This window comes from Anabas testudineus, chromosome 7 (genome assembly GCF_900324465.2).
Source record: "Anabas testudineus chromosome 7, fAnaTes1.2, whole genome shotgun sequence".
Taxonomy (NCBI): Eukaryota; Metazoa; Chordata; class Actinopteri; order Anabantiformes; family Anabantidae; genus Anabas; species Anabas testudineus.
In genome coordinates this window covers 8016196-8039100 of record NC_046616.1, presented here as the reverse complement: position 1 = coordinate 8039100, position 22905 = coordinate 8016196, and the positions used below count along the sequence as shown (strand labels likewise).

The 22905-nt window shown below is 40.4% G+C and overlaps 2 protein-coding genes across 8 annotated transcripts in view; both read right to left on the bottom strand.

Annotated features, from left to right (window-relative positions):
- Nucleotides 1-1194: 1194 nt before the first annotated feature.
- tmem115 (transmembrane protein 115) lies at nucleotides 1195-12817 on the bottom strand. Of its 2 annotated transcripts, XM_026369001.1 has the most exons (4): nucleotides 12697-12817; nucleotides 11309-11896; nucleotides 8915-9279; nucleotides 1195-6759 (listed from the first exon to the last, which is right to left on the bottom strand). In XM_026369001.1, exons 2-4 carry the CDS (start codon nucleotides 11798-11800, stop codon nucleotides 6456-6458), a joined length of 1161 nt encoding a protein of 386 aa, XP_026224786.1. In that variant the 5' UTR covers nucleotides 11801-11896; nucleotides 12697-12817; the 3' UTR covers nucleotides 1195-6455. The 2 variants fall into 2 exon arrangements, with proteins under 2 accessions (XP_026224786.1, XP_026224785.1); XM_026369000.1 differs by having other exon boundaries at nucleotides 11309-12817.
- A 2356-nt stretch (nucleotides 12818-15173) lies between these two features.
- LOC113166901 (helicase ARIP4-like) overlaps nucleotides 15174-22905 on the bottom strand; it is a 53573-nt gene continuing 45841 nt past the window's right edge. For all 6 annotated transcript variants that reach the window (XM_026367104.1, XM_026367106.1, XM_026367109.1 and 3 more), the window contains 13 exons: nucleotides 22733-22871; nucleotides 22464-22641; nucleotides 22008-22226; nucleotides 21804-21922; nucleotides 21533-21657; nucleotides 20780-20879; nucleotides 20485-20690; nucleotides 19935-20110; nucleotides 19023-19219; nucleotides 18542-18741; nucleotides 18308-18397; nucleotides 18025-18120; nucleotides 15174-17848 (listed from right to left, as the gene is read on the bottom strand). In XM_026367104.1, the coding sequence (XP_026222889.1) occupies nucleotides 16740-17848; nucleotides 18025-18120; nucleotides 18308-18397; nucleotides 18542-18741; nucleotides 19023-19219; nucleotides 19935-20110; nucleotides 20485-20690; nucleotides 20780-20879; nucleotides 21533-21657; nucleotides 21804-21922; nucleotides 22008-22226; nucleotides 22464-22641; nucleotides 22733-22871 (2954 nt within the window). In that variant the 3' untranslated portion in view covers nucleotides 15174-16739. The remainder of the gene's footprint in view (nucleotides 17849-18024; nucleotides 18121-18307; nucleotides 18398-18541; nucleotides 18742-19022; nucleotides 19220-19934; nucleotides 20111-20484; nucleotides 20691-20779; nucleotides 20880-21532; nucleotides 21658-21803; nucleotides 21923-22007; nucleotides 22227-22463; nucleotides 22642-22732; nucleotides 22872-22905) is intronic.

Below are 22905 nucleotides of genomic sequence, written 5' to 3'. Positions count from 1 at the left end.
ACCTGCGCGGGCACGACGGGAACGAGCACAGCGAGCGCAGACACATGTGGAGACGCGACATCTTCACGGTTTTTACTAGGTTGTGTTTAGATTTAACGCCAAAGAACCGAGTGTTGCTATACTGAGGCTTTATAATTACGGGTAATCTAGTTTACTGTTTCTTAAACTACTAACTGCAGTCCAAAAATAAGTATTTCTTCAATTACAACTAGTATTTTCTATGTACACACTTAATTAGTTCATTTAAGCTTCTTCCTAATCAGATGATAACTAACGTTTCATGGCTCATATTGTTATTTCCCTGCAGATAATTAGAGCCAGGAGCCACAGATCTGAGCTATTTCTATTATTCCCTCAATTAAAGTTAATGGAGCCAATTACAGCTTTGCCAACACAGAGGCTGTAACTTTCTTTATCTGAGATGAAACTCACTATCCGGGAGCTTGGATTAGTCTGTACGTGCTGCGCCACCTGCCGGACAGTGTAGGTAACTTAAGTAGAATTAAATGAAATAAAAAAAATTTTATAAAATAGTTTATTTTTCATATTGCAAGTTGATTTGATAACACAAATGGAGGTGTAAAAATGAGAGATATAACACGCTTGTCATAGGTATATCTCTTGTACAGTACTGCCAATTAATGAAGCATCTTAGCACTTTTAGGATTTATTTCTGTTTAGAAATAAACCTTACCTTGTTTGACAGAACAATCTCACCACGTGGTTTGTAGTGAGTAGTCTTAGGAGTACTCAATACTGATATTGCATAGCACTGAATGACTTAATTATTTCAGTATTCCTTCCAGCTCTCTTGTGAATTAACTTGTGTTGAGTTCAACCATATTATTTTGGCAGTTCTTGGGTATATCAGCAGGTATAGGCATGCAGATTAAAATGTGAGCTGTAGCTGTTGTATCAAAGGACTATTACAAAGCTATTTATTACAAAATCCTCTGCGTAAACGGGGAAACTCTGTAACACCAACTTACCTTTCAATATGGGGTTAATGAATTTGCCTTCTTCTTTTACCTATTAATATGGTATTGTTTTGTGATGTGCAATAGGTGAGCGTTGTATCTCACAAAAAGCCTCATTGACCTGTTGCTTAGTGAAATCACACTTCTAGATCAGGACAGAAGACATCACAGTAACACAAGAATGGCCAAAATATATTTAAGTTTCATACAATTATCCTTTATTTCATATAGATAAAGAAATATATCTGAAAACTAAAACAGAAAAATCTGTGCAACAATCACAGAATAGAAAGAGAAGAGACTGTCATTAGTGTCAACAAGATCTGTTGGTGCAAAAACAAAGGCAGAAAAGGAAAATGAAAGGAGAGAAACAAAACGCAAATTAACACCTTCGCCAATAAAGTCTAAAACAGAGCAGTATCATCTGTAATTTGTCATTTATCTTATGCCAGGAAACAGCTTTCACCCACAAGTGATGGAGGTTGGTGTTACCCACCAAACTACTAGATTTTAAGGCAATTTGTTGCCAGCCCAGGTGGCAGAAATGATATCAAAATATGTAACTTCACTGTATCATACATATCACAATCCCACCAAACTGATATTACAGGTGCAGATTTCCACATATGATGCACTCCAGAGTTTTGTATAAATCAATTTGTCCCTGCAAATGAACACTGGCTAATAAACAATTTTAAAATGAGTGTTTTAAATTGTCAAACACAATTTGTATTTCTTGGTTAAAAGTTTGTTAATCCCTCTCTACATACAGTAGGTATCGGGACACCTGTTAATATCATTAAATGGATAAACTGGATACCCTAGTGTGGTTATGTCCCATTTATCAGCTACTTTGACAGTAAACCAACCAGTAAATCAAAATTTTATACAATTGCAATGACTTAAGAAAACACCAGCCTGTGGTGAATCTGCCCTAATGAAAAGATACTGGTGTACAGGAAGAAACACCTGTGTCACTGAAGTGCAACGTCAGCATTTTAGCTCTGTATTTTAACCGCCGTAGTTCAAGGCCACAGCAGTGCAATAACCACGGCTGACATCATTTAGTATCCTCGCCTGAAGCTTTTCTACACTCTCTACACCAGCTGTACACTGGTATTATTCATGCAGATGTACAGTATGTTATCTGTCTGTGGAGGATTAGACAGAACAATAAAAAAAAAACCCATCAAGGAATGGAGAGTGGAGGTTTGGCTGAAAGTCAGATTAGCCCGGGTCACTTTGCAACTTCAGTCTGCCAACTACAACGTTCCTACGCTTTTTCTCACATCACATTATTCAACTTCACCATATTACACAACTTCACAGTTATCTGCAGGCATCCATGTTAGAATGGGTTTTGACGCATTGCTGATTTTTATTATATGACGCAAGCTGAGATGTGCCAGCAGCAAAGTAACCTGGATATAAAATAGTATGAGAATGACACTATAAAACTGTGACTGTGCTGTTACTATCAGTAATTACTATATGTACAAGCCTGTTTTTAAACTTCTGTTTTGCACTGTGAACACCTCTGATGAAAGCAGTTTGACATTTTACTAATTGAACTGCAGCTGAACCTGTTTTTGCGATGGATCAGAATCAACTCTGGTCTGACAGACAATGTCTCTTATTTCTGTGTCCTTTCATTACTGTAAATGCTATCATTCATTCATATTTAAATTAAGAACGCCCCACTCATCCAACGTGAACATCTGTTTGTCAAATCAAGAGCACCGTGAATGAGCAGAGGGAATGAGCAGGAAACAAGACAGAACACGCAGAATTTCATCACACAAATATGGCTTGTCACTCCCCGTACATCACGTTTCCATCAGGTAAAAAACAACTCTCATTGCTCGGACTTCAAGAGTCTAAACTCTGAGATATTTAATCTGAATTTACAGCACTGGCTAATTTAATCTGGAGCATGCTCCTAGAAAAGTACAGAAGCATAATGGAGTCTGGGGGTGCACACTGAAAGCCATTGATGGGTCTTTTCTATTTATCAGGACCACATTTTGCACAACTGGTGACATGATAAACCCCTGGACATCAGTCCAGCGTTCCCACACATCCACAGTTTAACATATCACACATATGCATATAGCATTTAATTCATTTGTCAAAATTAAAAAAGCCCAGTTCTGCAATGTTCTTCCTTCACACCATTATCCAACTCCAGATGTTGAGACTGAGCCTGTTGGCTGAAGTTACCACAGATCCCTGCAGTTTTTCCACATTTAACAAATTCCACTACTTCCCACACATGACATTAAAGTTTTTGCAGTGCATTTTGATTTTTTGCAAATAAAGCTGGCACTAAACGCTAATTCACTTTACTGGTGGCTCATATTTCTGTACATTATTTGGGAACACATCCAATGTCAAAAGTCATAAGAATGCAGGACACTTGCTATGTCTCTAGCTCTGCTTTGTCCAATGTGAACAGTCACGTAGTTTCTGCAAATCACAGGCCACGATTGCTTGTTGGTCAGGAAGTGGAGAATGAGTTTGATGTTAAAGCACTTCCTACTATTTAATTATAAGGAGTGTGAAGTTATATATGAATAATGATCCTCATCTGTTTTCACATCCTGGATGTTCACTTAGTGACAACAGTGATCAGTAAGACCGTGATTTTTTTTCACAAAACAAAGATCAGAACAAAAACATGACTGTTTTACATTTAACATAAACATATAACATGATATTTCTATATTTGGTCCAGTCTTTCTCTGAGCTTTTCAGACCTGCATAGAGAACCTGGTGTGGTTAAGACAAAGGTTAAATCAAACAGCAGTGACCACCAATCCGCTTGTTTAAGGTATCTAACCACCTATGGAGAAACAACAGCTGTCTCAACCTGTCAGTCAGCAACCTAATTTACTGGACTTGATTTTCAAGGAAGACTGTCAAATATCAACGTGTCTAAAGGGTGACAGATGATGTGAACTTCACCCTCAACACTTTATCCTTAAATATATGACTGCACATGGTTCATATTTTTGACTGTTTGGAAATTGGGAGACATTTTCAGCCTTGTGATCAAAGGTTCACAAGTGTAAAAATAACGGTTAAGTTTGTGTGTTTGTTTGGTGTGATGAAGTTATGAGCTGCAACTGAATTTAATCAACAAGAACAGGTGGCAAATTGGGGAGTCAATGATTTGATTGTTGCTGTAATGGAACGTGACATCTACAGTTGTGTTCAAAATAATAGCAGTACAACATCACTAAGCTGACGAATCACTGTTTTGGGTAAGAATTATATTTCTACATGGTATGGCGTGTATTTAAATCATGAGTTTAAAGGGCGTGTTCAAAATAATAGCAGTGTGGAGTTCAGTTGGTGAGGTCAGTCATCAGTCAGGAGGTGTCAAACATATTTTGATTAAAATGTTGATTTGAGATAGGAAAACATATACAGAAGTGCAGAAAATTAAAGGCTGCTCAGCTTAAATGATCCTAAATGCTCTAAAATGGCAACTTAAAAGACATGGAAGAAAACTACTATAATAATAATAGTATAAATAGAATAAAAAAAAAAAAAAAAAAAAAAAAGCCAAAATGGCATAGACTCAGCCAATGATCAGTTGTGGGTGTTTCAACCAGATCATGACCCCAAACACACCAATGAGCGAGCACCTGCACCTTAATCCAATAGAAAACTTGTGGGGTGATATCAAAAATGCTGTTTCTGAGGAAAAACCACGAAATTCAGATGAACTGTGAAATGTAGTCCAAATGTCCTGGACTGGAATACCTATTCATAGGTGCCAGAAGTTGTTTGACTCCATGTAACATAGATGTGAAGGAGTTTTTAAAAAAAAAACAGTGGTTATACAACTGAACATTAGTTCAGTGATTCACAGGAAAGCTGCATCTTCAAGCAATTTTGTTCAATGTCTGAGTTTGTGAAGAAAAATGGAGACAGATTGTGTTTTTTTGTAGAGCCTAATATTTATTTTTCTTTACTTTCTGTAAAGAAGTAACAAATTTGATAAATTTTTTCCTTCAGGTTTTAATTTTAAATAGAAGTGCAGTGTTCCCCAATGCATTTGTGTGTATGGAAAAAAAGATTTATGAGGATTTTGAGCTTTACTCACTTTTTTTTATACACACTACTATTATTCTGAACACAACTGTACACTACCTATAATCCATAAAGTGAATCTATCATTGACCTTTTCTATCTCAAAATAATTTATATGAACTATTTTAGATGAAACAATCAACCTCCCAAAAATATGATTTCCATATAGCCTGCAGCAATGCAACTGCTAAGAATGGGATTGGATGTAAATCTTACAAATCCCTGCATTCTGTGTAGATCACCACTGCTGTGTCTTGTATAATTTCAGATGCTAGAAGGTGCAAATGCAAAAAGGTGCAGGATGATGCTCCACCATAAGGCCTGAAATTAACCTTATAAATATAATCAACCCATGACTTGCAAAACAATAAGAATCATGATCATTATCGTTTGATCTATGTGAATTTGACGCCATTATCATGTCTTGGTAGTGCAGAGAAACAATGTTTGTCTGTTTTTCTTATTTGTTGGAGCTCAACAGACCCAGAAGGAAAACTTGAGCAACAAAGTGGGGAATAAAAAATACGTATACAGTCTGTTTCTCTTCCTGTTGTTCCAAAGAGACACCAGGTAGCAAATGAACCTGGTCTAGAAATTTCTTCCACATAGCACTTCTTCAAGCTTGAAGTTTTGCTTTATAGTTCATCAGCAGGACAAACCTGCAGCAGCTTCTTTCCTCTGTTTAAGCAGTAGGTGCTGAGTACTTTTCCACACTTCCTCCGTTACACACCTGGTTACGTATTTGGAACAACTGAACCAAAAGCTAATGTCACTTGGAGCCATTTTTCCAACTCTAATCAAACCAGTGCGTGCGGTGCGACCCTTTCATCAAGAATCAAGGGTTCTGCATGAGTCTCTGTCACTGATGGGTTTCTTGCAGCAGGCAATCAGAGAACAACTATAGCTGCTCTGAAAATGACTTACAAAAAGCATATTGTACACCCATTTTGTTATTTATTTAGAAAGCAAGAGAAAGAGACACATGAAGCAGTGGACAGAGCTCTGCAAGTTGGGATAAAGTCTGGACAAGACAGAATTTCAGGTGTCTTTCGGTTTTAAGGAGAAAGGAAGAGAAGAATTAAGTGTCCAATTTGCCCAACCACACTGAACATTTTACAAACAACATGTTTGAACTGAAAGCACTTAACAGTTACCACACCTTTGGGCTTCACAATGACATTGACAGTGTTTGTGAGGGCACCGTTGTGTGTATGAACTGATCAAAGATGTTTGCGTGTGTTGTTGTGTATCATATTGACTGTATGCCTAATTACTGTCACTGAAAATGATAGTATACCAGTCAGAAATGCTGCATTCACTAGTATACTTGCCCGTGACACCAAAGGGAGCGTGCTTATCTGTACACGTGCGTTCTATCTGTTACGATGTAGAAGGTGCGTCCTCAAAGCTGATAATGCTGGACTCTGGGTGTTGTGCTCCTCCTGTGACTGGCGTTCCGCTGCTCTGTGATATTGAAGATGAGGAGGTCGAGGAGAGGGTGGTGCCAGGTGCCCCTGCTGGTCTTGACATAGAGGAGGAGAGGTCACGTCCACCTGGGAGGAGCGGCAGCGTGCTGGTTCTGACCTCGTCCTCGTCGTCATCTTCTTCGTCGTCCATGCTGGGCCAGGCAGACTGGTCCTCTACACGTTTTAGTCGCTCGTTCAGGGCTTTGAGGGCGAGTTGTCTGGAGGGAAAGAGATGCTCTTCATTAATGCCAACAGAAAACACAGTTGTGTAACAGGGGAGACAAGAACATCAGGGGACAACTAAGGTAGAAAATCCTTTACAACAAACATTAACCTACTTACCTACAAACATTAAGTGCTCTAGTTCAAATAAGGTGTTCATGTTTCAAATGTAATGCAATAATCATCCTGCAGTTTTTACTTCTCTACAGTCTATACTGTTGACTAAACTGGAATGGTATTGGAGCATGGCAGTTTGCAATGTTTGTAATGATGCAGACTGAAAAATAATCAAACCTGAGCGGTTACTGGAAAGAAATGCAATCACACTGCTTTTTTCTCAGAACATTTTTCACCAAGTGTGAACATTAAAGTTGATGAACATTATTATTAACCAATAAATAGTTGGACAGTTACACATTTTACTCTTCTTTAAACTCTTTGCATCAGCACATTCAGTTTGAAGAAAAAATAAAGATACTACATAAAAGTGCCAAGTGTCAGCATTTGAGTAGGTTTACATCAAGATCATGTGTGGGTGACTTATAAGGTGCTTCTGAGAGCTCATCACACTGCCGCTTAAGAAAACACATGCAAAGATACAAAACTAAGAAAACATGATGAAATTGACAATGCAGATGCAGCATTTAGAAAGAACACTGCATCAAAGTACAGAAAGATGCTGCAAACAGCACAAACAATAACAGAAATAGTTCCCCGGGGCACACGGCCGGGCACTGCTTGTTATAACAGTGTTCACTATACCTTAGTGTTGGTTTTCTGATCATTAAATATCTGTATTTGTGTTTTTTTGCTCTATACTTGCGCCTGTGTAGTCAAATTGGTGATGTTTGTGTTTTCTTAAGGTGTGGTGAGTTATCACTGACACTGCACACATAGCTCTTTTAACACATAGGGCCCAAATTGGTAATGAATGCTTAGGCAGCTTTTTGCTGGTTCATTCTAAGTTTATGAACAACAGAGCTCACATGTGGCACAGAGTTAATTGAGGGTTGAAAGAGTTGCCATTTACATTGAGGTGGAGTTGTCATAGGATGAGTAAACAGGTGGCCTGGACTGCAGGAAACTTTGTTTTCACACACTGAACACTTGGCCTTCAAAGTGTGTGTGGGCAAGGCCATCTATCTGTAACTACATCTGTATAACAGCTTGGAAGTGTATCTATCTGACACTGGCACAGAAGGAAAAATGATCTGTGACAGCTTGAAAGTAGGTGTTTGAGTGAATGTGTGAAAGAGGATACGTGTTATCCAGCATGTGTGAACTGTTTGAAGAGTAACTGAAAAAGTCTATGGAGGCTCAGCAAACCTTCCCAGAGTAAATAAAACTATGAACAATACTGTGTGCCTCATCAATGACAGGTATTTACAGGTAACTGACTAACTGGGCGTATGCGTGTGTATATAATTTAGTTTACTATCATGATATGTCAATGCAATGTAGGGTTTTAATAACAACAGTGTGATCTTTTAGACAATCTTTTGTGTTTAATGTTCTTATTATGACTTTCTAAAACTTAAATTATTCAGCATTTACTCAAGAATATTCTTAAAAGCTTCTAAAACAGTATTTAGACCTTTTATTTTTTAATTGTTCTACAATAATAAAAAAAACTCCTAAGGACTTTTTTGTACAATTCACAGAATTTGTGACCAATATGTTATTAAAAATTGTTGAAATAATAATTGAAATAGTGTAATGTGTGGGGTACTCTTGTGATTTGGACTTAATAGCCTGGCAGCAGGGAGCTTTTCTTATCAAAGTATTCTAAATGAGATTGGTTGTCCCAACCAGTCAGACAAGACAAACATCATTTGGGGGGAATGCACGGTCATGTGACATGCTCCCCTTGCACTTTAGACTGGTAGGTTTTATGGTATTCCTGTTTAACAACTAATACCCATGGGGGCATCTCATGTTCCTCATAAATTCATTCCAAAAAGTTCTATCTTTTAGCTTTATTGGTACAGACACGTGGCACGTTGTTGAGTGAGAAATAAAGTTACAGATCACATTAAACCAATAAACTTCTAAATCAGCCAGCATCAGATGCTTAATGACAAAGCAAAAGTTAATATCAGCTCAGTGTTTAGAGATGTACTGTATTTATGTAGATATTTAGCTCTGACTCACCTCCTCCTCTCTGCATCCTGTGGGTCGGTCCCTGGCAGGCTGATAGTGATGGAGGATGGTGCCCCCACATCGTATCTCTTCACCATCTTCCTGCACACCTTAATCTTCACTAGAGCTGAGTGGATTAGCCCCGCCAGCAAACCCACAGCTGGCTGCAGAGCCTCAGGGAAGAAACTAGCAAACGCAAAGTGGTCTGACATGTCCCCGCGGCCTCGGCTGTGTCTCTGGTAGAAGCGTAAGTAGACCCAGCCAGATAGAGCACCGTAGCTGTATGCTGCCAGGGGAGCAGAGCTGTCAAGCAGCCCAGAGAGGCGCAGTAAGGCCAGTAGGAGAAGGACCAAAGCCGGCGCTGCTTTGAGCCTCACCTATAATTGAAGGGGGAGACAGATTTTATTTATTATAAAGATAAATAAACAGGCAAAAAGACAGCTAGCACTTTGTTTACAGACCACTATGTTTTATACAAACAAACATATACACCACCAAAAACAGAAACCTACAACGCCACTACCCAAAGCAGAGTGGCCTGGTAATTTAAGAGAAACATTAGGGATGTTTAGCTAACGTGTGCTGCTGCAAAATTACAAATCCTTATCTAGACACAGTCTTAAAATGTAAATGAACAGATCACACTGTTGTCCAAATTTGGAAGAGAATCACATGGTTGAACCAGAGAACACAGGCCAAATAGAGCAAACACTGGCCTATAAACTACGGGCATATAAACCTGTAATACAAACCCCATTGCCGGAAAAGTTCACACCTTTTCTAAAATGTAATAAAACCTAAAATCTGTTATTTGCCAATTCACTTGAACCTTTATTTAACTGACAAAGGTGTAAGGACATATATATAGAAAAAAATACAGGAAATGTTGGAGTTTGACACCTGCAACAGACTTCTAAAAAGGACAGAGACATAATAAGTTTACAAATATTCAAGAAACATTTGTTTGGAAGATTCTGCTGTAACCTGAAACTCTGTTATGCAAGGAGGAAGCAATACATCACTCCTGTGCAGAAATGAAGCAAGTCTTCATAGCCACTCTTAGCTCACTTCAGATGGACTGAAACACAGCTGAAATGTGTTTTTGTCAGAGGAGAACGCATTTCCACTTGTTTTAAGAAAAGACATTTGATTCTTTGTGCCAAAGCCTATGATGTGAAGTGACTTGCACAGGTGTGAAGGAAGCACTGACGCTGAGATATATTGGGATGCTGCCATCATGGCAATCTCTCTTCTCTGAGAGTCAGTGGATACTTCAGCAGGACGATGCCAGGCCTCATTCTGCGCATGCTACAACAATGTGGCTTCATATACACTGTGTATGTTCTTGCCTGTCTGTGCTCCAAATCTATCTGCTGTTGAAAATGAATGTTACGTTATGAATGGGAGACTCAGACAACAGTGACCATAGACTGTTAAGCAGAAGAAATCCTATTCCACTAGAAAAGCTGCAACAAATAGCAGTTAGTTAAAAGTGTAATTAAATGGAATAGTGAGGACAGGCCGCATTTACATTTATTCATTTTTTTAAATCAATTCTTTATTCAGGAATGATTCACTGAGGGGTCACTTCTCTTTTTAGGAACACTCTGATCACATTCATTTAATTACACGTACCCAAACTAGTACCACAGTGTGATCTGAGGCCACTAACAGCTCTGCTCAGTAACATCAATTTATTTTGTTTGGCCAACGAATTATAATCTTGTCTTGTCTTTTTTCAAGATACAGTACGGTTCAAGAGAATCAACAAATCACAGATTTTAGTTTTTTTTTGCATTTTAGAAAATGTTCCAATGTTTTATATCACTGTATGTGACAATAATCTGTGTATGTTCACTAATTAATAATATTTATTATCCTGTTACAGCACAATAATAATAATAATAATAATTATATAACTAGACTAACGTTAATCTCAATTATCTTGGAAATCATCCCATGGAAAAGGCCATATCTACACACAACCTTGTTCTATACAATAACTATACAGTATACAGTATTTTTCTTCTGACTGTTCTTGTCCTTTTAAGGCAGTTATTTGTAGTGTTGTTAAGCTAGCAGTTTATCTTGTTAGCAATCTTAAAAAGCATGTGATGCTTTCCATAGCAGAAGCCATGTATTACGACATATGTAATTTATTTCACAACATGTCAAGACGTAGCTTTTCTAGTATTACTTATTTAGATGTTTTGTTTACAGTGAAATCACTGGATACACTCCTGTAAAACACATATAAACCTGGACTCTAGTATATGTGTAAACACGTTTGACTTCTACGTACTACTCTACACTGGCCTGTTATTATTACAGGCTCCACAGAGGAGTAATCTCTTTGGTAATAAGCATCAATGCAATGCAGAAATCACTTTTCTTAGTTACCCTTACCTGTGGCACTCTGAGCACTGTAGTATCGCCCATGGTCTGCTTCAGCGCCACCAGGACGCCTCCCAGGAACCCAGCTACACCATGGACACGCACAGCAAACAGGAAGTCCAAGTCAAAGGTGGCCACATAGGTGAGGAGGTAGGAGAGACCTGCCAGGAGGCCTGCAGACACATTAACCACTGCGAAAAAGATCAGGAGCTCCAGAGCGCCCCAGAGAGGCTCCAGTAGACGTCCACAGGCCATAACTGTCCCCACATTGGCTGCCACACCCCAGACGTGTTGCTCCACCACCCCATGGGTCACCAGTGTCCACACCCAGAAGTTGGGCGGAAAGAGGTAGCCTGGGGTCACCCCCAGTGCATATGGAGTGTCAACAGCCCATGATAACATATAGAGGAGAACCACCACAGCACTTATAGTTTTTACCACCACACTGGTGCTGGCAAGGGCTGCCAGGAAGTGCTGCCGTGCCACGGGAAGGTAACGATTCATTATGGTCTGTTTTGAAGAAGAATCCTCCTTCAGCAAATCAGGTCAAGAGAGAAAAAAGGGAATCCGCTCTGGCCCTCGTGCAGCAAACGTTGGATGCTGGTGTGAGATTAACAATGTCAAACACAACAGGTGACACCTGTGAGTCCTGACAGCATCAAAGTCCACACTTCTCCACCAACCTTCATTCGGGATAGAGTCTATTAAACGGATCACGTTAGTTTGAGTAATGAACTCACTAAAGGGCTATTCCGTCTGTTCAAGTTTGTTAATATTGGTATTAAAAGTTACATTAAAACTTGACAACATAGCTAGCTTTATGTAGCATTCAAACGAGTAGTGGAAACAAAGCAACTAGGCTGCTTCCAACAATCTAACAGAGGCGCAAACTTTGGGCTGCTGTCGATAAACCTGAAGGTGAGATAACCTTAGTTAGGACACCTTTGATCCAGCTGCCTAGCTGACGACCTTCAGTCGGCGTACACAGCCATTAGTGGTAAGAGTGAACTACTCGGATCCTAACTGAAGCAGATACACCAAACCCAACAGCCAGCTGCTTCAGATGATCTCGGCTGTGTTAGCTTGTAAACACAGGAGAGCTGTTAGCTAGCTGTCAAAGTGAACGCGTCTTGAGTTATGCTCAATTAGATCCGTCACGGAGGAGCAGGAGAGCTTACGTCTTCGTTTGATTATGAGAGAGAGCACCTAGCATAAATAAATATTTGTCGATCAAGCCAGCTTACGGAGGTTCAGTCCCGGTCCTGTGCGCTCTCTCGGCCCAGCGTCTACCGGGCTAGCCCGAGGATTTCCCTAAGCTAACAGCAGGCCTTCAAAACAATGTTGGAGACGTCTCTGAACTAGCGTCAATTCTCGTATAGTTCACAAGTCTTTCATACTACCTTGCCTTCTTTCGTTCATTTTACAGTTCTTCTGTCTTTACAGAGCACGTCGCCGGAGAAAATGATATTATCCTGGAAGGCACTCCTCTCAGCTACACCACTCAGCTGCTGACCTGCGCCGTCTGCCACCGTCATCAACAGACGCTGAAAGAACGTCGTCGCGTACAACACGTAACACCAGAGCATGCCGGGAAACCGAGTTCTTAACAAATAGGGTTTCCGTATCACAGCCAAGTGTCCACGTTGACAACTACTAATAGTTTACCTGGGTTCAAAGTTCGCCAGCAGACAACCCTATTAATATTTAGACTTTTTAGGAGTCAATTATTTTACTACTACTTTAGTTGAGTAGGGTATTTCAGTTTTTTTGGTAATTTAGACAGAACCCCAATGCATCTTTTACATTCCAATTATTCTGATTAATATTCAGTAGCAACTTTGAACCCTTCTATATCTTTATTACATCTTACTTTACTAGCTAATATTTCTGTTGTATATATATATATATAGACATCTATAATAATAATATTAATTAATAGTTTATTGATCCCCTGTGATTGTGGTTGGACAGCTGCCAGACATATGTCGGTGCTACAGGGTTTCGGTGCCCTGTGCAAAGCTTCGTAGACGACTGCTCTACCAACTGAGCTACTGCTGCCCCATATAGGAGTGTGATTAAGCAATAGAAGATGATAACTATAGGATATTGTCTGAAAATATAAGGATTTTTGAAATGTTTGTGATGCATTTTTTAATCCAAATCTAAAGGACATAGAAAAGAAGCATAAAGACACTAAGAACTTAAACACACTTTAATGATTCTACTGTTTGCTTACTGTTATATCTGGTTAACTAGGAATGCAGGGTTTAGCTACTTCAAGACAAAGGCAATAAACTGTAGATTACATAAATATCTAATTATTGCCATGTGACTAAACACAGAAGTGCCGCACAGTTGTTCTTAACTTTGTGTGTTTGTGTGTGTCAGGGATAGACAAGGAAGAAAACTGCTATGAATAATATAAGAAACTTAAGAAAAGTGTTATTTAGAACATGTTTCTTTTTATTTACAAACTTCAAAAAAAGAAAACAAAAGAAGGATCTAAAAGTAATCCAAGGTCATACACATCATCAATAAACTACACAACAGGCTTTGACGAGAGCCAATCCTCAAAGACAGCAGCTTTAATCGTCTCCTCTGCAAAAATGGAATTCAGACAGTCGACTCGGCTCGTCCAACTGAATCGATTTGTTTAAATAAATACGTAAATTCAAGTAGAAAGCTGTAAAATAAAAGAGCAGTCAGTCGGTGCAGCAGACGCCGAGCTGACAACTAAACAGTTCAACACTGAGGAAACTCGCTTGTTTGCCATCAAAGGGATGACGCAGGTGGACATTTCTGATGATATGGTAATGAAAATCAAAAAAGGAAAATCATAAAAGCACTTGATATGATCTGTTTTTCCTTTTCAGCTGACAAGTGGTTGGACTGCCCTAATTTCTGACCCGTCACTTGTGAATAAGCTTCATTTACATGCACAGAAATTGCTCATGTTATTCATATAAAATACTTAAGTGTGTATCCCAGTTGTGACTGAAGTAATCTGAGCTCATCATGATTAATATCACTGCGTCCCTGGCTTCCTCTCTTTCCTCATCAAATGATATTTGAATCCTTCTTAAAGATGCTATCCTGGATATTAATGTGCACAGTTATGTACTAACTGGTTGGTCCACATGCAAGTTCTGCACAAGTTCACATGTACTGGGTCAGACTGGCAAAACGCTGTTTAAAAAAAAAAAAAAAAACTCTCCACCTGTAGTAACAACAATATGACAATAAAAAAATGTACAAACAAGATAAAGAAAAGCAACAAAAAAAAAAAAACTAAAGAAAAAACATTGTACAAAAATACAAAGGAATAAATATGCACAGTCATAAATAAATTAATTTGGTAAATTCAAACATTGTAAAAAGAGGAGAACAAAAATGCAACATACGTAAACTAACAATTTCAGTATGAAGAACAAATATATGGAAGAGACAGATCAGGAAATGCTTAGTCTTTGCTTGATGATGTTGAGGGTTTTGTTTCAAACAAAGAGAGTCGGTGGATTTTAAAGCTCTTGCTGCAGTCATTTTGGAGGAGAAGACTTTCCAAATGAGGACAGTGCCGACTGTAACAGATTGTTTCCTGTGATCAGATGGGATTCATTGGAACAGCAGAACGATGATTTATGGTTGATCTAAAGGGAACTTGGTCACACAATGAAGCTTTCCCAGCGTCGGGCCAGTCTACAGACGTATACGGATTTACAGATTTGTGTCTCTTTTACAGTGTACAGTGTTACCTGCAAGGTCATACAGAGAGATGGATATGTACTTCTCTACTGTGGCTGTGAAGATGCTGTGGAGAGTAGAGTGGTCTTCTGTGGTGGATTTTAATTTTGCTCTACCCTGACGTTATTTGGTCTCCTTTTTTTTTTTTTTTTTTAAGACAGATTCCTCTTCGGTGACAGTTGCTGATGCGTTTGTGTGTTTTTGGCAAAGCTACACCAGCGGTGTTAAAAAAAAAAAAAAAAAAAAGAAGGAATAAAGAAAGTAGGTTTGGTTTCACAATGTCCTCAGTTGAGATGAGATGCGCAAGAAGAAGCAGCAGAGCAAAAGTAGAATCCGAACAAGTTACCAACCGAGCAACACAAGTTTCTTTTTCCTTTTTTGAACACATACAAACACAGTAATGACACAAGCGAAACCAAAACTGCGAGCTCAATTCTTCTCGGGTTGGTATGACTACATATATAGGCTTGAGTGAATGTTTTGCATCATTTTTCACTAGGCTACAGTAAGACTGTGGGTGAGATTCAGAGAGCCACGGTGACCGCCCGTCTCTCTTTAACTCTCCTCTCTCACAGTTAACATTCAGAAAGATGGAGGCAAAAAGGCATTTTCTGTTGAGTGTCTCTCCGCTACAAGGAGGAAACCTCATTAGTACACAGTTTTTTTTCTCATTTTCACCTGGCTGTTTTTAGGCAATGACTTTCTTTAAAAGGTAAAAGAGATCACATAAATATAAAACACACAAACAGAGAGAGAGAGAGAAAACCAAAATCAGATCTTCCCACATCTGATGTCTAAACAGAAGGAGTCTTTTCAAAAAGGCCTGGTTCAAAGGCATTTGATTATGCATACATTCTTTCAGTAGAGTTTTAAGGTTTCAGTATTTGTCTTTAAACTCGTCCTCCACTGCTTCTTTGATAATTCAAGATGATCCTGTTTCATTTTTGTTTTCTTCAAGAACAAAAACGTGCAATACCCCTGTCCTGGCAGTGAATTATTACGTTCAATCAAAATGCTTTCTAAAACAGTTCCGGTTTGATCTTTGAACCCTTTTATCATCTTAAGAAATACTCAGTAGCAATATTCAACAAGAGACAAACAATACCATTTCAATTACTGATATTTAACAAATGTTACTACCAGAAAACTTAACTATGAAACCTTTTAGCTTTTATGAGAGATTCCATCCTAAAATCATCTTTTTAATTAGCAGGAAAAAAAAAGCAAGAGTCTTGACATTTAGCAAAGCTGCAGGACTAGAATATCTAAAATCAGACAGTACAACTAGTGGCCATTTGTGGTCACTACAGGGCCACATTCAGCAGTACACTTAGCAGTCCAGTGATTTGTATTTCTATTAGTATTTAAATGCCAATGTTGAGCCAAAAACCTGGAAGCCCAGTCCTATATTTCTAATTCTCTCTGGAGCTGTTTTCCTCTTCAGGTTTCATCTTCAGATACTCAGCATAAAGATTTGTCGCTCTGTGTTCAGTCTCCTTTTGTATTCTTTCTCCAAGGCATTAGAGACTTAAGCAGGGGCTCAGCTGTCATCGCTCTTACTATCTTTCTGTTTTTCTGTCCGTTCTCCTCCCATTCTCAGCCACAGACTCTTTGAAATCTGCATAACGGCAAACAGATTTCATCCCGGTTGATAGTTTTGAAACTGAATCAAGCGTTGTCCTGCAACCACATCATTCATCTGTCACTGTCCCCTCACCTCAATTACATCATCATCATCATCATCATCCGAGCTACTACCGCTGCAAACATTCCCGCCATTCACCAACACTGGGCCACGGTGGCCTTCAGACCGTGCTGAGGGGGAGAACGAGGAAGGAGAAGAGGAGCAGGAGCTGGAGGCAGCAGCAGGAGGGTACTGGGACAAGAAGCTGGCACCAGCTGGACCAGGTGTGGCCGCTGGACCTGGCAGCCCACCAGGGAGCATCGATCCTGTGTAGAGGCTAGCCAGAGACTGACTATAAGAAAGGGGGAAGCCTGGAGGGAGCATCCCAGCCATGCCTGCCATGCTCGGGCTGAGCATGAACGGTGGCAGGGCTCCTGGAACTGAACTGGCAGCTTTGACACATGCAGAAGAAGAAGATGATGAAGAAGAAGATGAGACAGCGATGGCGCTGGTTGTCGCCAGCGAGGTGGAGGAAGAGGAGGCAGGGGCGGTGCTGGCTCTGCCCAAGCCAAACAGATCTGGGTAGATGTAGCCGGGGTCCCCCATTTGAGTATGGGGGGGTTGGAAGTAAGGTGAACCTGAACCCACGAAGAGTGGGTGCCCCAGTGACCCACCCAGCATGGTGGGGTTGAGGCCTAGAGGGGGGAGGCCATAGCCGCCAGTGAAGGGGAAGCTTTGTGAGGCCATTGGGGCAGAGGAGTGTTTGCTGCCAGAGGGCTGCTTGCTGGGCCGCTCATCCAAAGATGGGGTGGAGGCTTTGCGCTTGGAACCTGTTCTCAGGTCTTGGGCGGCAGTGGCGTCCATGTTGGGTTGGATAACATTAGTCACAGGTGCATCATGATGGCTCATATTTCCACTGGAAAAACCACTTCCACTGCTGCCATTGGTTTGTACCAGTCTGGGGGAGGGCTGGCTGTTCACATTGCTCTCTTCTGTCCTCTCTGGTTGAGCTACAGCGGGGCCAGCTCCTACACCACCTGTGTAGTGCTGCAACTCGTTAATGATCTCTGGGCTGTCAGGTGAAAGAGGGCGAGGCACAGTCTTGAAGGGTACCTGCTGCTTCTTGTCAGGAGACAGACAACCATTAGTGCCACTGACTGGGACATCTTCTGGTGGGACCTTTGAGTCTGTAAATAAGAAAGATGGAATAAATTCATTAAGGAAAGACTTACACATAAACTTACTAAAATAACTAAATGCCAATAATAATTTCTCATTTCCTAAAGATCTTTGCCTCACAGCCTATCTAACCAGTGCTTTGTGAATTTAGTTTACAGTTGTTCTAGTAAATGACTCTTCCTACCTTTGGGTGGCGCTGTAGTACTCTCCTCTGCAGCTTTGGCCTTATTAGCTGCTCTGATGGCAAAAATTCGACCATCAGACGTCCTGATGTAAGTCCCTAAACACAGATCAAGAAAATGATCAGTTCACAGGAGACTAGTAGAAATAATTAGAGAAATAAAAAAACCTAGAACAAGCAAATGTTTCAATTCTTAATATTTTATTATTAGTAATCACACCCTTAATATATTTTTCTAAATGGAATCTAGGGCATTTGTAATAGTGTGTGAAATATGACTGGTTACCTTTGGTGCCCCTGATGATGTGGATGCTTTCTCCAGCTGTGATTCTGGCCTGAACATCTGTTGAACTGTTGGTGCCTGGAATAACTATGTCTTAAAGTAACCACAAAAAAAAAAAAGAGTTTACTGTGAGTAGACAGAAACATTGACTTTTCTCTAATTAAAATCACTGAGAGAAAAGATTCTTTAGCAGGTCAGACAAAGTAGAGAGTTGGATTGCATGCACAGTTTGTTTACCAGTAGTGGTGACAATCTTCTGGACAAACACGCCGGCTTTTTGCAGGCAGTTAACAGGAAATCCTCCAAGGCTGGACCCTGATGGACCATTGCCTGAAGCAGAACCAGAAGTTGTCTGGCGCGGCACCATGGGAACTGGGGTTGACTGGACTGGCCGAACACCGGACGCTGGTTTCTCCTCAGTACGAGGGGGAGGACGCCTGAACAGTTAGTTAGTTTGTTACTTGTGCTGTTCGGTTCCTTATGGAAATCAAAAGGTATCTTTTTCTATGTGAGCTCCTGAAGTTTTTTTTAGAGTGTCAACCTTCTATGGACTGTGAAAGTCAAGCATTACTTCAACTTTGCATGAGATACAGGTCCCTGAAACTTTAGAATTTAAGTCAATCCTGCACCGTTTGTCTGTTTGCGTGACATCTACCTATCACTCTTTACCTTCTAAAAGCAGAATAATATGGTTGCACATAACAAAACTGTCACTGACCAGTTTCTCTGGCTGAAGGCGGGGATGTTAGTGAGACTCTGATCACTGGCGGGGTAGTAGTGAGCATAGGAAGGGCGGGTGTACGGCACAGAGGCCCTCTTCTCTTCTTCGTAACCTTTCCTAGCAGCTTTCTTCTCAGCGTTGCTCAGCTTCAGCTCTCTGCGGTCCATCAGCAGGGACTCGTGGGGGAATGGTTGCTGGAATGGAGAAAGGGGGGATTTAAAATAAAAAGATGTCTTCTTGCTGTAATGTGGGGCCATCGAATGTTTAGGTCACTTCAAGTGTCAAGCTCTTAATGATTGTAAGTGATTAGTTAGAATTTAAATAATCTCTCTTGTCTGCAAGAAAGAAGCAAGTGGGAGATTCTTTGCCTCATAAAGTCATTTTAAATTTGAGCTCAGTTTTTTCAGCATTTAAGGTGGAAATAATCCACTGAGAATCCAGCTGGTTTAATTATGAGGTGAATCAGCACCTCTCAAACCCCAGAACCTTATAAGTCAATTGCAACTGCTTGGTTTCTCACCACCCCCAGATTTCATCCAATAATGAATTTTTCTGGTTAATTAACATGAGATTTTTGTATATGCACAAATTACAACTAGTGATTCACAAGATCACAGTGAATAATGCTGTAAAACAGTGCATTGTTTCTACAGGGAGAGTTTACATGCACTCAAGACACCTGGTTACTGGAAATTCAAGTGTACGTGCAGCAAAAGAGCGATCTGATTGGTCTTTGGCCTTTTATCCAGCCACACTTCTCAGCTGATAGTAGCAGAGAAGTGACCTGTCTGCAGCCTTTGTTATGCACATGCTGAAAAAAGGTTTCCCGTTTACATGACACTTCACTTCTTCTACTTGAGTGGATGTAAACACACTGATTGTTTTCCTCAGTCTCCTCTGTTCATGTACCTTGGTAATCAGGTGAGGATAGAGGTGCAGCGCCTTCCTAAGGACGCTCTCCATGCTGTCCTGGGGCTTCAGCTGCACCTGGGAGGGCACTGGCTCTTCCTCCACAAAGTGAAGAAGAGACTCCACCTCCCTCCTTGTGAAAGTTAGCACAGGGTTCAGGTCATCCACCACCCGGTCTGATGAAGAAGAAGAAAGAAAGACATGGGTTGTCTGGTGCAGAGGCAAATTGAAATTGATTCCTACAACTCTCTTAAGTGACCTCAATGTGTCTGTCTCACCAGGTTACAACAACAACTGTGATAGTTTACTCTGTCAGAGAAGAGACTCATGGCAGAGGAGCTGTTGTTTCTACACAACATAAAGCTGATTATTTATTATCTGCTGCTCACACGGAACAGTCTGGATAGTGGTTTCAACAAGTCTTATTAATAACAGATGTTTGACAGAATGGTCAGCTGAAGGCAGTAGAATTTATATGGACTGAAGATGGTGATACTTTACTGTACGACGGTCCATAGTAATAATTGGTAGTAATCTCCCACCAACTCACCTGACATGCCCTGTTTGGAGATCTGGCGGTCATAAATCTTCTTTTCCAGCGTGAAGTCACACACTAGTCTGTAGATGTGACATGGCTTCCTCTGACCGTAGCGGTAGACGCGGCACACAGCTTGGGCATCGTGGCACGGGTTCCAGGAGGCGTCAAACACGACCACACGGTTCGCTCCAATCAGGTTCACACCCAAGCATCCAGCCCTGTATGATCAATTAATGTTTGTTAATGTCTCTGTATTCCAAGTTTGTTAAATTAATTAAATTAATTTGCTGTTGAGTTGAAGTGTTACCTGGTTGACAGCAGGAAGACCCACGCTGACGTGTTGGATGGATCATTGAATTGGTTTATCAGTCTCTCTCTCTCTGAAGCTGTTGTACTTCCATCCAGTCCTTCAAGACATCACACAACCAAGCTGAATTAAAAGGTAGCCTCAGTTCAAATACAGCTTTATCTTACTGTGTGCTTTATAGTTTTATTTCTCATTCAATGATTTACCTGCTGGGATATTTATGTATCACTAAAACAAACTGGACACTATTCAGGTGACTTCATTACAGTGCACAACTTCACCTTGTGTCTTGTGATTCTCCACTTCACACTGTGTAATCTATTGGTAAAATAATCCAACAAATGTGTAGAAGACAACTTCCAAAAAGACAGCTTTAAAACATAGTTTAACCTAATTTATTTTCACGTAGATAGAGATAAACGCTGACATGAACTCAAGTAATGACTACTGCTGATATTTTCACAATAATAACTTAAATATTTTCAAATTGCCTAAACACAAATTATAGTGAAGTTCAATTCATCTTTGTGTGCGTAGAATCATTAACAGAGGGAGAGTGTTCCCAAGAAACACCAGCAGGTGGCAGCTCTCAATATAAGTCAATGAGAGAGCGTAAAACCAAACAACTGCAGTCAGAAAAAGAGTTCTTCCTTCTCGATTAAACCATCTTGCACAGAACTACGCACTTGATTGTGTGCTTAACAAAACCTGTTAACCTATCTAGTTCTTTAGACATGAATAATACCCACTTACTGTAGTAATTGATGTTGCGAACCCAGTTCTGGTTGGTTCCCTCTCGGCCTGATGTGTTGGGTGAAGCAGGCACCGTTCTCTTGGCCAAGAATTCCTCAATCACTGTCAGCGTGGACAAACTCTGACTGCAGGAGGAAGACAGAAGCAAAATCGGACATTAGAGCACATATGGGAAAGGTTTTACTAATGTAAAACTACTGGAAAGTACAAAAGAACATAAAAAAAAAAGCTGCAACAAAGGATATATTAATAAATCAGAAAAATATTCTACCTGAAGACAAGGAGCTTGTCTCCCTGTCTCACGCTCTCTTCTATCAAGTGGAAAAGTAAAACCATCTTCGCTGAGTTCTCCAAGATGCCAGGTTTGTAGTCAAACATGATGTCCTTCGCCTACATGTGAAAAAAGAAATGGTTTAAATTCAGTTTATTATTAAACATCCCCTTTAAATTCATGATTCAATCCTTTCAAACTTACCCATTCGTACGTGATGACCTGATTGGCTTTCTCCTGCAGCTGGTTGAGACTCAGTCCACCTATGGGGTTAGGATTCTCCAGGGGTTTGGGCTTTTGACTGGGTGCAGTTGGACATCGAGCAGGTCCAGTGGAGGTGATGTCATCAAGATCCAAGTCCTGGTCACTTGCCAGATTTTCCTTCTGTAAGGCCTCGTAGAGGACATCTGGATGGTTCCAAATCTGAGGAACAGAGAGGAGACGATCAGTGGATTTGCCAAGTAGAATGAATAAACAGGGTTAATATTCATGTTGGCAAAAGCTTAACAAGGAAAGCTCTAAACGACCTTGATTAACTGTTCAAATGTTAAATAAAAGCTCTGCTAACTATATTTATGATGCTGATTGTAAAAAAATGTATCTACAACCCATCCCCTTTAAACCCTTTATTTAAGTTCTCATATGTGCCTTCGTCCTGACCTTGCAGCAGACGCAGAAAGCCTTCAGTGGGTTGAGGCTGAGCCAGCCGGTGTTTCCTGCCTCTCTGAAGCGGTTCATGAACTCTGTGTAGAGCGCCCTCTGCAGCGGAGACAGGCGCACCAGGATCACATGCTCCTCCTTGGAGGGCAGCTGGTCCCTCAGGACATCGTGACCTCGTCTGGAATAAAAACAGTCAATATTTATGAAGTGTAAATGGAGGTCAGGTTTTGTTTTAGAGAATGATTCATTCATAAAGGAAGCCGCCTCACCTTTGTACGAAGCCCTCCAGCAGGCTGTGCAGGACGTGGCTCCTGTACCTCATCAGCTGGATGTCCTGAGGAGTGCTGTCCACACACTGCCCATTCAGGATGGGACGCTCAAACATGTTACTGAACTCCTGCCGTGTACCTACAATATGTTCATAATGGGAAAAACTGGATTT